This window comes from Lissotriton vulgaris, chromosome 10 (assembly GCF_964263255.1).
Source record: "Lissotriton vulgaris chromosome 10, aLisVul1.2, whole genome shotgun sequence".
NCBI lineage: Eukaryota > Metazoa > Chordata > Amphibia > Caudata > Salamandridae > Lissotriton > Lissotriton vulgaris.
In genome coordinates, this window is record NC_141698.1 from 773,064,424 (window position 1) to 773,079,081 (window position 14,658).

The 14,658-nt window shown below is 43.8% G+C and overlaps 1 protein-coding gene across 1 annotated transcript in view; it reads right to left on the bottom strand.

Moving 5' to 3' along the window:
* The window catches only part of SPMIP4 (sperm microtubule inner protein 4), a 189,163-nt gene that overhangs the window by 81,624 nt on the left and 92,881 nt on the right, over nucleotides 1–14,658 (bottom strand). The window contains exon 4 of the mRNA XM_086941689.1: nucleotides 7,240–7,269. Coding sequence (XP_086797815.1) covers nucleotides 7,240–7,269 — 30 coding nt within the window. The remainder of the gene's footprint in view (nucleotides 1–7,239; nucleotides 7,270–14,658) is intronic.

Consider the following 14,658-nt stretch of genomic DNA (forward strand, 5'->3'; position numbering starts at 1 on the left):
ACCACAACTCCCCCCGCCCCCATACTAGACACAATATAAAGCGGTGTAGTTATTAATAGGGCAGCCATCTGGCAATGTCAGAGTTAACAAAAGCACAAATATGCCATAGTAACCCAATGCCACAACATTAAAGTATTTAAAGGCAGTACCATCTTACAATGAAATTCATTAGGGCATGTAATGACTTACTGTTAACCATGTGCCTGTCAATAAAGCATTTCTATGACCTTCATTGAAACCTACGTTGGTTCACTTGTAACTTTGTCACTATCAATAAAGCATTTTCATGTTGAATAAACTGTATGGATGTGTCTTCAGCTTTTAACATGCTGTGCTTGCAATATAGCCCTATAAAGCCTTAAATCAAAACCCTAAGCCATTTGGGTGCTGATTGCAGCACCTGTCTCTTTCCAACATCCTATGGAGCCTTAGCCCCCAAGATAGGTATGACGTTTATGTGATGTCCTTTCAGCATTTTAGTCTGTATTTATTTATGAACGATTCAGAAAAGGGGGTGGTGATGAACAGAGTGTCTGAATTAAGCAGACCACTCTTACCCAGTCCAAAGATCAGGGCTTGATCCATCACCGTTATTTATCTCACTGCACCATCCCAGCTCAGAACCTGGCTATATGCAAATCAGTCTGTCCCTGGCCCAGTGCATCATGGGAACAGGGCAGACTAAACTACCAAGCCAATTCTTCACCAGAAAGGAGACAAGCTACCGGGGACCGCTTTCTGGCATTTCAGCCTTCTTCGGCCCGGCTTGCTTGAATCCTGATGGTGCAGTGAGAAAGGGACTCATGTCTGAGTATACCCTGCCACACCTATAGTGGCCAAAAACGATTCAGAAAAGGGGGTGGTGATGAACAGAGTGTCTGAATTAAGCAGACCACTCTTACCCAGTCCAAAGATCAGGGCTTGATCCATCACCGTTATTTATCTCACTGCACCATCCCAGCTCAGAACCTGGCTATATGCAAATCAGTCTGTCCCTGGCCCAGTGCATCATGGGAACAGGGCAGACTAAACTACCAAGCCAATTCTTCACCAGAAAGGAGACAAGCTACCGGGGACCGGTTTCTGGCATTTCAGCCTTCTTCGGCCCGGCTTGCTTGAATCCTGATGGTGCAGTGAGAAAGGGACTCATGTCTGAGTATACCCTGCCACACCTATAGTGGCCAAAAACGATTCAGAAAAGGGGGTGGTGATGAACAGAGTGTCTGAGTTAAGCAGACCACTCTTACCCAGTCCAAAGATCAGGGCTTGATCCATCACTGTTATTTATCTCACTGCACCATCCCAGCTCAGAACCTGGCTATACGCAAATCAGTCTGTCCCTGGCCCAGTGCATCATGGGAACAGGGCAGACTAAACTACCAAGCCAATTCTTCACCAGAAAGGAGACAAGCTACCGGGGACCGGTTTCTGGCATTTCAGCCTTCTTCGGCCAGGCTTGCTTGAATCCTGATGGTGCAGTGAGAAAGGGACTCATGTCTGAGTATACCCTGCCACACCTATAGTGGCCAAAAACGATTCAGAAAAGGGGGTGGTGATGAACAGAGTGTCTGAATTAAGCAGACCACTCTTACCCAGTCCAAAGATCAGGGCTTGATCCATCACCGTTATTTATCTCACTGCACCATCCCAGCTCAGAACCTGGCTGTATGCAAATAAGTCTGTCCCTGGCCCAGTGCATCATGGGAACAGGCCAGACTAAACTACCAAGCCAATTCTTCACCAGAAAGGAGACAAGCTACCGGGGACCGGTTTCTGGCATTTCAGCCTTCTTCGGCCCGACTTGCTTGAATCCTGATGGTGCAGTGAGAAAGGGACTCATGTCTGAGTATACCCTGCCACACCTATAGTGGCCAAAAACGATTCAGAAAAGGGGGTGGTGATGAACAGAGTGTCTGAATTAAGCAGACCACTCTTACCCAGTCCAAAGATCAGGGCTTGATCCATCACCGTTATTTATCTCACTGCACCATCCCAGCTCAGAACCTGGCTATATGCAAATCAGTCTGTCCCTGGCCCAGTGCATCATGGGAACAGGGCAGACTAAACTACCAAGCCAATTCTTCACCAGAAAGGAGACAAGCTACCGGGGAAAGGTTTCTGGCATTTCAGCCTTCTTCGGCCCGGCTTGCTTGAATCCTGATGGTGCAGTGAGAAAGGGACTCATGTCTGAGTATACCCTGCCACACCTATAGGGGCCAAAAATTTATGAACGGCATATCACCTTCGGACCACTGCTTTGTGGCGTATTCACCGGGCGCGCTATTGATACATATATAGTTACACGCAAAACCAGGGGAACACTAAAATCTTCCCCCCTTCACCACCACAATATATCTTTTAACATGGTATGTCTTACTCAAGCAGGTCCGTTATTAATATACACAGGGCGATAGTCTTCTCTTTCTATGCTCTACAATATCCACAAGTTCTTGTGGCCATACATAATTCTGCATGACACACACAAAGGGTGTGATATGTCCACATTAAAATAAATGCAGCTTTAAAAAAGTATATTTTTAGGTGGCTTCATAAGGCACTTTCATAAGACATTGGATTCACAATGGCGATTCACCTACAAGTTATTTGACATAATATTGACTTATATTATTGTACGTATGTAAAAAAAATATGTTCTTATGTCCTATTTCTATTTTTCAGGGGATAGCAATTAATCCCCCTTTTGACTAAGTCATTGCACTTATCTCCAGGGTTCCAGAGGGATAGTGTCACACCAGGTACATCAGTGATCTGACAGATGACAGTCAGGAAGAAAGATGGTGACCTTTCCAGGCGCAAGTACACTGAAACATCTCAATCTTTCTGATCACTAAATGAATGTGAAGGATAGATAACTCGTCCCTAACACATCTCACTGATTTTAATCTTGCCCTCATTCCAATTTTAAAAATCAAGCATGTCTCGGAGGTCGGAGGTCATTTTCCCTCACTGCACTTTTTCACAGATCCCATCATGTATCCAATTGAAAAGGCCCTGCCTCCTGGTGAAGGCGAGACCTTCTGATGACGATATTAACTATTAGTAATGTGGTGGAGAGAACATACCACTGATGGAAAATAGTTGTTGAGCTTCTCAATACAATTTTTATAAGAGACTCTAGCTCCAAGAATCGTTCATAATAACTCTCTTTGATATTTTGTGCATTGCCTAAGGGAGCAGAGTAAACCCCTCTCTCCTACTTCTCACTCTCGTTTATTATTTTAATGTTATACATTTTATAATATAGGAGACATGATAAAACCTAGAAATTTAGGGGGGGCACTCTTTACGTGGTCTGTTGCACTCCTGGCGGCCCCAAGAATTCTGGCTGAAAGGTTGTTGGTTCCCCTGCTCTCTCTGGGGCACCACAGAAGCAAAGCATTTCAATTTCTTGAGTTCCCCGGAGGATTTTGGGGCGTTCCTTTTGTCATATTGGATTGGGGGGGTTGGAGTGGGGAGTATTACATTGGTTTGGGTTGTGAGGATTGGATTGGGTTAGCAAGGTAGTTTGGGGTGGGGTGAATTAGAGTGGAGAGGGTAGATTGGACTGGACTGGACTGGAAGAGGTGGATTTGATTGGAGTGGGTGGATTGGAGTGTGGTGAGCTAGATGGAATGGCCTGAGTGGTGAAGACTGAACTCAGTGGAGTGGATTGGATTTGAGTACAGTAGGGTGTTTTGGATTGCAGTGAAGTAGGGTGGATTGGAGTGGGGTTGGGTGGACTGGATGGGGTGCATTAGACAGGAGTGGGGTGGATTGAAATGGGTTGGGTGGATTGAAATGGGGTTGAGTGGATTGGGGCTATTTGGAAAGGGGTTTATTAAAGTGGAGTGTGGTAGACTGAAGTGGGGTAGATTGAAGTGGAGTGGGGTGGATTGGAGTGGACTGGACCGGAGTGGAATGGAGTGGGGTGGAAGGGAGTGGGGTGAATTGTATGGACATGGAGTGGGGTTGATTGGATTGGAGTATATAGTATTGCATTGGGGTGGGATGGGTTGGTTTGGATTGGGGTGAGGTGGATTGGAGTGGGGTGTTTGGTTTGGATTGGAGTGGGGTAGATTGGAGTGTGGTACATTGTTTTGGATTGGAGTGGGGCAGACTGGAGTGGTGCAGATTGGAGGTGGGCAGATTGTTTTGGATCGGAGCTGATTGGAATGGGGCAGATTGTTTTGGACTGGAGTAGGGTTGAATGGAGTGAGGCACATTGTACTGGATTGGAATAGGGAAGATTGGAATAGAGCAGATTATTTTGGATTGAGTGGGGCATATTGCTTTGGATTGGAGTGGGGTATATTGATTTGGAGTGGGCTGGATTCGGGAGGAAGTGAGGTGGATTGGACTGGGGTGAGGTGGATTGGATTGTAGTGGGGTAGATTGGATTGGCCCAGATTGGGGTGGATTGGTTTGGAGTGGATTGGATTGTAGTGGGGTAGATTGTGTTGGATCGGAGTGAGGTGAATTAGGATGGAGTGAAGGGATTTTGATGAGAAGGACCGGATTGGAGTGGAGTGGGGCTTATTGGAGTGGGGCAGATTGTTTTGGATTGAAAGGGGCAAATTGTTTTGGATTGGAGTGGGGCAAATTTGAGTGGGGTAAATTCTTTTGGAGTGGGGCAGATTGTTTTGGATTGGAGTGGAGCAGATTGGAGTCGGGCCGACTGTTTTGGATTGGAGTGTGGCAGATTGTTTTAGATTGGCAAGGGGCAGATTGGAGTGGGTCCAATTGGTTTGGATTTGAGTGGGGAAGATTTGTTTTGGATTGGAGTGCGGCTGATTGTTTTGGAGTGGGGCAAAAGGTTTTGGATTGAAGTGGGGCAGATTGGAGTGTGTAAGATTGGAGTGGGGTAGTTTGTTTCAGATTGGAGTGGGGCTAATAATTATGTATTGGCATGAGATGAATTGGAGTGGAGCAGATTGGAGTGGGGCAGATTGGAGGGAGGTGGGCTGAGAGGGTTGGAGTGTGGTGGATTGGCGTGCATTGGATTGGGGTGAGTGGTTTGGATTGGAGTGAGGTAAATTGGAGTGCATTGGATTGGGGTGAGTGCTTTGGATTGGAGTGGGGTGGATTGGGTTGGGTTGGTCTGGGGTGGACTTGATTGATTGGGGTGGATTGGTTTTGGGTGAGGTGGGGTGGATTGGCATTGATTTGAGTGGGGCATACTGAATTAGGGTGGGATGGATTGGGGTGTACTACATGATTATGTGTTAAAATATAATTTAGGAAATTACACATAAGAAAGGAACAATGTCACTTTGTAATACCATAATACTCATCTTTTGAGAACAACGGCCACAGGCAAAATAAAAGAAATGTAACTATAGAAAATAAATCTTTGCAATTTTTCTTGTCCAGCTGAGCCTGTTTTTGCCAGCCACACACTTTGTCCTGCAGGGCACTAAAACTTAAACAGAACAAAATAGTGACTCAATCACATCAGGAGTACTGATTAAGTTGAATCAAACTTTGCTTGGTCCCTGCTTCACAGAGAAGAACGGAAATTATGTTAGGCCAGCCTTGATGAATTAGGAGTGCCACGCAAGCCAACAAATGGTAAGCAATGTGCGGGCTCCAAGGCCTTTTATGTATACAACAGTGTCTCACAAGCAGGACGCACGCAATAGCGCATGTTCTCTCAGCTTCTACCCTAAAGTCATCAATCAGGACAATTATGAAATCATGTAATTTTGGTTTTATGTCTACCAGTCATATATGAACCTCATATACCTACTAAAGATGGTAATTAATACTATGAGGAACAGCAAATTAATATTTTAAATCTTTCATTTGATTCAAACTTCCTCAAAATAATGCCATTAGTTTTGATACAATCTGCCAGTGTGAGCCCTTAAAGCATTCAGCTGTAGTTGCTTTAAAAAATGTTCGTATACCTGACACGAGAGAAACGGGCCAAAGCTAATAACTTTGCAGAGACAACTCCCTCTTGAACATTAATTCAAGGTGTGGTAAATTCTCACTTATGGGCTGATTATGATGGCGGACAGACTTCAGTCCATCTGCCATTGTATCAGGATTAGGACCGTCCGACATGCTGTTGGTGGTCCCATAGTAGGCATTACAATGCGACGGCCACCGCGGCAGTCGCAATGCCTATATTTTACATTGTGGCGGGTGCTTCTGGCTACAGCACCAACCACAATGTAAAAATCGGACATATCCCTGCACTATGTGGCAGGCATCATGCGGTGCCTGCCACATGGTACAGGGATATGTAGGGGGGCCCATAGGTGCCCCCCAATACCCACAACCATGCGCCAGGGGGGAAGTGGAGCCTGCTACGGGCCTCCAATGTCCCTTTCCGCCAACCTTTTCATGGAAGGTAATCCGCCCCTTATTTCCCCCATGTGACAATATATAAATTTAACATTATCTTTGTCCTAGGTAACATGCCTCTCTGCCACAGGAAATACTAGCAAGTGATTGTTTCATAGAGTGTCTACAATATTGTCCAATGCACGATACCCAGTGAATTAAAAACAGATACAAAATATATTTCCTTAATAAAAGGAACCATCTAGATCACAAAACTAGACTTAGGGTGTTTTCTGTGCATCGAGGTCTGCTTATTAATGTCTCCCATCTACACTTTTGTAGGTCAAAGGGGTTGTGTGGAAACACAGAACACTTTATACACAGCCGAAAGAATGTACACACACACACACATGTACCGCTACCATCTGCCAACGCAGTCCCTCAGTGTATTAGGCTGCAAGGACCTTTTTATAATTATTCCAGGAACAACATTGAACACATTATGACTAAGTGAAACACATACTTTCCATCCGATTTCCCTGGAAGCTGGCTGGCATGGTTCACATATTAACATTAGAATGAGTTCCACTTATATCATGTATGAATTCCTCTGACAATGCATTCCTCACACCCTCAAACTCAAAGCTCACTAGACGTTTTTAGCTGACTCGATCACAATGTTTCACACATCAGGTATTTATTTGAAAAAATGAATAAAGCACCATTGTACGTGCATATTGTTGTGATTCCTTTGTGACCCCCGCCCCCCAAGCCAGGATATGGAATATTTGATAATAATTATAATAAAATATGAAGTAAAACCCTGTGGGAGCCTGGAGGCAATCAAAACTATTTTACTGAGTCTAGGCATACAAGTTTGTAGTCATATCCCTATATTTTCAAAATCACATGGAGTAAAATTATATATTTTGAGTTGCTTAGTGTACTCACGTCATGGAAGCATCTGGAGGTTTTGGAAGCCTGAGGAAAAATATAATAGTTGTCAATATAGTGTATTTGTATATACTAATAAGCATATAGACATTGAATAACACTTAATGCAAGATCAACTTTATTTTGATTAAGGGAAGTGTGCGTAGGTGTATCTCTAGCATGTAAGTTCTGTTAGGTCTTGCTTGAAAGTTGGCTGCCTGTCACTGCACAACACACACCATACAATATACAATTTATAAGGAGGGATTTCGAGCTTCCCCTTCTGCCAGTGACGTGCTTGGGTGAACCTCCTACATGCATTGAGTCTATAGGGTATTTATCATATTTGGATATTAACCAAAGGCAATGTCAATGTCCGACGGACTTACCATCCGCCACGGTACCCACCGCCATCCTAATTGGGCGCTGGGTAATTCGCTATGTGATGGCGGAAAGGCTGCCCCGGCGGTGGCTGGACTTCCGCCATCCTAATCAGCCCCAAAGTCCTGTTGGACTCCTTCAACCAAGCCAGAACCATTTAAATTAATTGCATTGAAGGAAATGTATACATCAATTCCTACGGCCATTCTATTAACATCATATCCACCTCCTTGAACCAAGTTCTGGGGCGAGACCTCGAAACCTGATCCTTGAATTGGTCTTCAAAAAGATCTAGGGAGGAAATACCAAACTTCAAATACATTTTCTGAAAACGTTTCTAAGTTAGAGACAGGGATTGAGAGGGTGGAAAAAAAGACTCTTGCTGGACATTGTCCTTCTGCCGTACATACAAAGCTTTTGGGAAAAGTCAAGGGTTCACCAGAAACCCTCCTATTTGGGTTCTAGTGAGCTCAGTTTCACAGACTTTGTTCTTCACTAATGGTTCACATAATAAACGGCCACCATATTGGAATTCAGTATAATAAGAGAAACATTTTAAGTATGGAAGAAAAAAAATTAGTGCATTGAGAATTACAATTAAATCACGTAAAGTTGACGTTATTGTGTCTATGCTGCATTGTCCACTTTGCTACAGTGGGCATTTCTCTGCACCCTGCACCCTAGCCCACCACATTGGCATCTGTCCTAATGGCTTTTGAGGTTACCACCTGAAGAGAAATCCAGTTTCCAAGGACAGTGGATGCAACCACAACCTCATCTCTTGATTGATCTCTTCTGTTATTAGAATAAGGTTGCTGAAATGCTGAGACTCTGGATTGTAGAATTTCAGCATGTGATGGACTACTTGGTACATACCAATGCAAGGTGATTGCACCATACAAAATCAGGCCCTGTATTTGCAGCCAAAACCTTTTTAGAGCTTCCTTCATTCCGCAAAGCTCCTCTACCAGGGATCTTATTCTTGCCCCTCTCTGATAGGGTAAAAATACTCTATGGACATCCATCCTGAAATGGGCTCCGTTAAATGCCAGGTCTTGAGAAGGCGTCAGCTGACACTACTTCAAATTCAGTAGAAACCCATGTGTTTTTAAGCCAAAGTATCATTATCCCCATTCCTTTGATCACTCTGTGAGCTGTTGGTGCACAGAGTAAACAGATGTCCATGTACGGATTATTGCTAGACTCTTTAGACGCAACATAGGTATAAAAGGTGCAACTATCTTTGTTAACAATCTCTGGCAGTTTTAACCCAAAAGAAACCACCTAAAATTGGTAATGTTGGTCCTTGATACAAAATCGGAGATATTGCTAATGCTTCTTCACTAGTACATGAAAATAAGCGTCCTATAGATCTATTGTGATCATGTATTTCCTTCCTGAATCAGTATTTATAAGTCAGTCCCCACTCTGCATTCTCCTGATGGCTTTGGTACCAGAAATATTATTGAATAAAATCCCTGTCCTACTTCCTCTTTGGAGAGCTGGATTATTTCATTCTTTTGAAGCATGCTCTGGACTGCATTTATCAAAGCTTTATTTTCCATTTAACACTGTAAGCATTTTATTGGTCTGAATCCGGATTCTGGAGCCAGACCCTTGAACTCTATAGGATAATGTTTTGGTACAGTCTTTGGGACCCACAAATCCGAAATAGACTTTTTCCATGCTTCCGGAAAGTGCTGTATTCTTCATCCAACCAGAAATTCCTCTTCTTTCCCAGCATATTTAGGACTTCTGTTTTCCTGGCGAGCCTTGTCTATTTTCTGGAGGCTCATACCAGGGTATTATTTTCCCTTACACATTTTAGATCTTGAAGAGATGTGTTGCCTTTTTAAGAGCTGATGAAACAACTTCTTCTTAAATTTTGATGATTTTTGTTGCTGCCAAAATGATGAAGAGTATTTTTTTCTCCAAATCACCTATTGCCCAGGAATGACATCTTGGAAAAGTGGATTTTTGTGCATAGTGCCATTTCTTAACACATTTCTTATGGCCACTTTCATGATTCCACTAGCCTTGGCTGTTGACCTTACCCCATTGAAACTAATGCCTGGAATTAACTCTACTTTTTTCTTAATTATTTCCAATAAAGCTGAGCATTAAGCACCATTTTGTACAACTGTGAACAACTCCTTAAAGTCAGACACAAGGGACTGTGCAGCATAGTTTCCATAAACTTCAGCTCTTATGGCCAAATGCTTATCATTGTAGGTCTTTTTTTCTTTAAAACAAATCTATTTTCTTTTCTGTCTGACCCTTTGGCAATGGATTCTTCATCCATCCATTTTCTACAAACTAAACTGCTCACTATTGAGTCCACATGTATAAAATCAGGAAATATTTCGTCAATTTCCTCTAAGATGTAGAATTTTGCCATGGAAATCCTTTCTGGATCTTTCCATTCCCATTGAACCGCATCCAAAACATGATCATGTATAGGTAACCTAAACTCTGGTGCTTTTGAAATAGCTTTAAAAGTCCAACAGATGATTTACTAAGTTGTTCAGTCTGATATGAGAAAGTGTTTCTGGTAAGTGTTTAAGCAACTGTTCACTATCTTCCCCACTCTCGCTTGATGATTTAAGAGCAGGAAGTCAATTCCTTGCTTTAGGGCTGTCACATGATTTGCCTGGTTTTTTCGGAAGGCAAGACAGTGTTACCATCACAACCTTTTTAACTCTGCTATCTTCACTGGATTTATAGATGAACCTTTTTCCTTGCAGGGGAGTCCTTGAACTTGAGGAGGAATCAAAGCAGTGTTTCTTTGATCTGTGCTTGCCCATGGGAAGCAGAAAAATCTTTTCAAAAGACAACAGTTTTCCATAGTTATAAATGAGCAACTTGAATGCACTCTTATTCTACCATGCAATACACATCTGCTTTCACTGTGATTACTATCAAGAATTTCAACAGCAGTGTTTAAAAAGCTGCTTTGACCTCCTAAATCCAATAGCTTTTATTTTTAATAACAAAAGCTTAAGCCCAGCAGGGATGCAATTTTCTTAGCATTCTTATATTGTTGTATCCATTTCTGAAAGACAGAAAAGTAATCCAGGAGGATACTGGGAAGTCAGCCCGTTCTTATGCCATATGTGTGGGATATAGGAGGGTACTATTGTAATGGGAGAAGATAGTATATTTATTTCTAGCCTTGTGTGCCCATCGCCCATGAAAACGCATCTGGAGCATCTGGTGGCCTCTCTGTTGCTGACTGGGTCACTCATGTAATACAAAGAGTGCCGTGCATCCCCTTCAGCTTCTGCCAGGACACTACATTTGTTCACCAGCTCTTAGTGACTTTTCAGAGTACCGGACAGCTTTTTTGCTGCTCATGGATGACACATTTAACATGCACAGAACCTGGCCCCCCGGAGCTGCCACCAGAATGCACACTACTTCTCTTGTGACCTCGCTCTCTCCTCTAAGTGTAGGCAGCAGCAGAGCTTGTTTGAGTTGGAGAACCCCTGTCTCTGCACAGGTGAGGCCCTACACAGACTAGGCCACCAGCACAATGATGTGGACAAACATGAGCCGTAGCTGCTCTTAACTCTAACACAGGTCTTCCCTCTATGTTGATTACCTTTTTAACTAATTTGTCACTGCTGTGGTGAAACTAAGTGGCCGATTAGGATTTGGGCATTCTGCTTGCCCTCGGCTAGAGTGAAGGAGTAAATTAATCCATTGCACTGGTGGAGGTGCTGACCAGCGAATTTTTAAATGTCCGTTGGTCCAGTGGACATTTCAAGTTTTGACAGAAAGCGCAGTCAAGGTGGTTCCTTGTAATGCATTGTATGTTTGCTGGAGCGCTCTGGGAAACATGATGGAATCATACGGCAAAGCTTTTATTTTTTTCCGTTTTCAAAAATAAAATTCCAAAGCCACAATATCTTTTTGAAAATGAAAAAACAACGACCCCATCATCATTGGAGTCTCCTTCTATGGTGAGGGGGTCATTGAGCACTTTTCAGTGCCCCTTAGCAACAGGTTTTTCCATGCAGTGACATGCATTAAAAACGACTATATGTCAGCCATGTACATGAGGTGGGTGGATATATGGCCAATTCTCTGATAGCCCTTACTCCATTGGGCCATTGGAGAATTTTGACCACGGGAGAGATGGAGTAGTCTCTACTGTCATCAAACTATGGTTTACCCGCATTTGAATCTGGCGGGTGGACCAAAGTCTTGGCAGGGAAGAAACTCTGTCGCCTTTACAATAGGATTCCCTCTCTATCAAGAATTCCATCAGGCCCTATGTTAGCATTGTAGAAATTTGGGACCTTCAGCCTTAGGTTGTATATATTTTTTCCAGTCATTTTGGTCTCTCTGATTCTTAACATTTTTTCCTCCATCCTTGTGTTGTGTGCATTTATGATCACTTACTCACTTCTGTGTCTATTGCACACATTGTATTTCTTGGTCTTTGCACTTCACTGTTCAGATGCACTTATTTGTGATTTTTGTACCATCTACTGAGGTGTGCATTTACTTTCCAATGAAGGAACATGTTCAAAATGATTGCAAGTGTTATGTTATCAGATTATTATTATTATTTTAAAAATCATTTTATTAAACAACAACACAACATTTCTGTTCACAGTTTTAAAGAGATGATTCACAATACACAATTAAACTACACTAGCCACCACTCAAAGGTCCGGCTTTGTCATAATGAAGATACAATTTCTAAGGTGTTACAGGATCTTCCACAGAGGGAACAACAGGGGGTTCACATATATTTCTACGGTAGCTATTCCATTTGCTCCAAATATCTATCTATTTTGTGGGGCACCCCCTAGAGACATACACAAATTTCTCTCGCAACATACACCAATCCAAGTCTGCTTTCCGGCCCTCAATCGTGGGGGCAGCCGCGGCCCCCCACATTCGTGTCAGGTTCTTCTTTGCGACCATAAGCCCCAATGTTACCCAAATGCGGTCTTTCCTACCCAAGTCAATAGGATCCAAGACATTCAAAAGAGTCCTCTTGATCTCCATCCAACTGCAAACCCGGGGACATCCCCCATACAGGTGTGCAGCTCCCGCCAATACCTTTGTATATGCTCCCACTCCTACAGGATATGGATGAATGTGCCCTCCCGCCCGCTCTGCCTCCTGCACATGCCCTCATCAGCTCTACCCATACTGACTAGTTGAGTCCCCGTAATGTAAATTTTATGTAGGATCTTCAGTTGAACCAGACGTAGCCTAGATGAAATTGCCACTTCTCTTGGGGACACCACTGCCTCCTGCCAACCCTTCATCGTCGAGTTACAGCACATCATTTCCCCAGCGGTCACGAAGCGCCTGGAGTGGGTCTAATGTGTTAGTTACCAGTTTATTATACGTCAGGGAAACCGCCTTAGTTGACATGTACCCATCCTCCTCTAGCGGGGAGGCATCTGGTAGCGATGTTACCCATTTTAAGTTAGTCGTCAATGCATGCCCCACCTGTAAATATCAAAAGGATTTCGAGTTAGCAAGTTCGTTTTCTTGTTGTAGTGTAATGAAGGAGAGCACTTCTTCTTTTTTCCATAAGTCTCCTATGATCCTGATTAGGTCCCATTTATCGAATCCTTCTGAACTTCTCAGAGTACCCGATTGCTCTGAGTCCAATAAGGGGGTCGCCAACGTAAGCTTGCGATTCCACCCCAGAGTCCTATTTACCGTATGCCACACCTGCACTGAATGTCTGGTTGGTCCCGTGAGAGGAACACCCTTGGGCCTGGACTAAAGGGCCACGTTATAATTACCCCCAGGTAATAACCACCTGTCCATTCTATAACCGGGGTCGTCTCCCCTTTGGTATGTGCCTTGATTTATGGCCGCCAAGTGGGCCACCCAATAGTACTTCCTAATATTGGGTAGCCCGATCCCCTAGTCAAACCAACTCAGTACTAGCTTATGAAGAGCAATACGGGGGTGGCCATCCCAGAGCAATTCCCTCTGGAGATTACCACCTCCTTGAAGTTCTTCAGGGCAACTAGATCAGGGAAATTCTGGAGTGCATAAAGGTATCTCGGTAGGGACATCATTTTAAACAATGCCGCCCTTCCCAAAAGTGAGAGCAGTAGGTTCTTCCAATTGGCCACATAATTTTTCAATCGCTACAGCGGGGGGAGTAGGTTCTAGTCATATCTAACCTTGGGATCTGGTGTAATAAAGATTCCCAGGTACTGAAAGCCATCCGTTGCATCCTTAATGGGTCAGCCTCTGGGCAAATGAGGCAACACCCCACTTAGAACAAACATCAAAGACTTGTACCAGTTAATCGTATACCCAGAGTACCTACTGAACTTTGTGAAAATATCCAGAACTCTGTGCAGCGACGACATGGGGGATGCAAGATACAAAAGAATATCATCTACACACAAGGAGATGCGGTCCTCCCAAGCGTCAGCCCACCTTAACCCCTGGATTACTGGGTCTCTACAAATCCAGGCCACCAAAGGTTCTAAAGTAAGGGCAAGGAGGAGGGGAGACAGCGGATACCCCTGCTGTGTCCCACTGCTCACTTCAATGACCTCTGACGTCTTGTTATTCACTACCACTTGCACCAGAGGCTTTGCATACAATAGGCGCAGCCACCCAATAAAACTAGGTCCAAAACCCATTCTGGTCAGCACAGCGAAGAGATTCAACCACTCTATTATGTCGAGGGCCATAGCTGCATCCAATGAGACCACAACTGCGTCTTCCCTAATCGTATCCCTACCCCCCAACACCCCATGTAGTCTCTTCAAGTTCAAGGCGGTATTCCAGTGAGGCATAAACCCTGATTGGTCTGGGTGCACCAATTTGTCTATAACCTGGACCAGAAGCCTGGCCAGGAGTTTCGCAAGAATTTTGGGTTCTGCATTTAAAAGCGAGATGGGCCTGTAAGATGAGCGTGCAGTTCTAGGTTTACCAGGTTTGGGTATAGTGACCAATGTGGCAATTTGTTGATCTGGTGGGAGCAACCCCTCTTCGTGACTTTAGTCAAACATCCCACGCATGCAAGGGGCTACTAGATCCGGTTGTAGCTTGTAAAGCTCA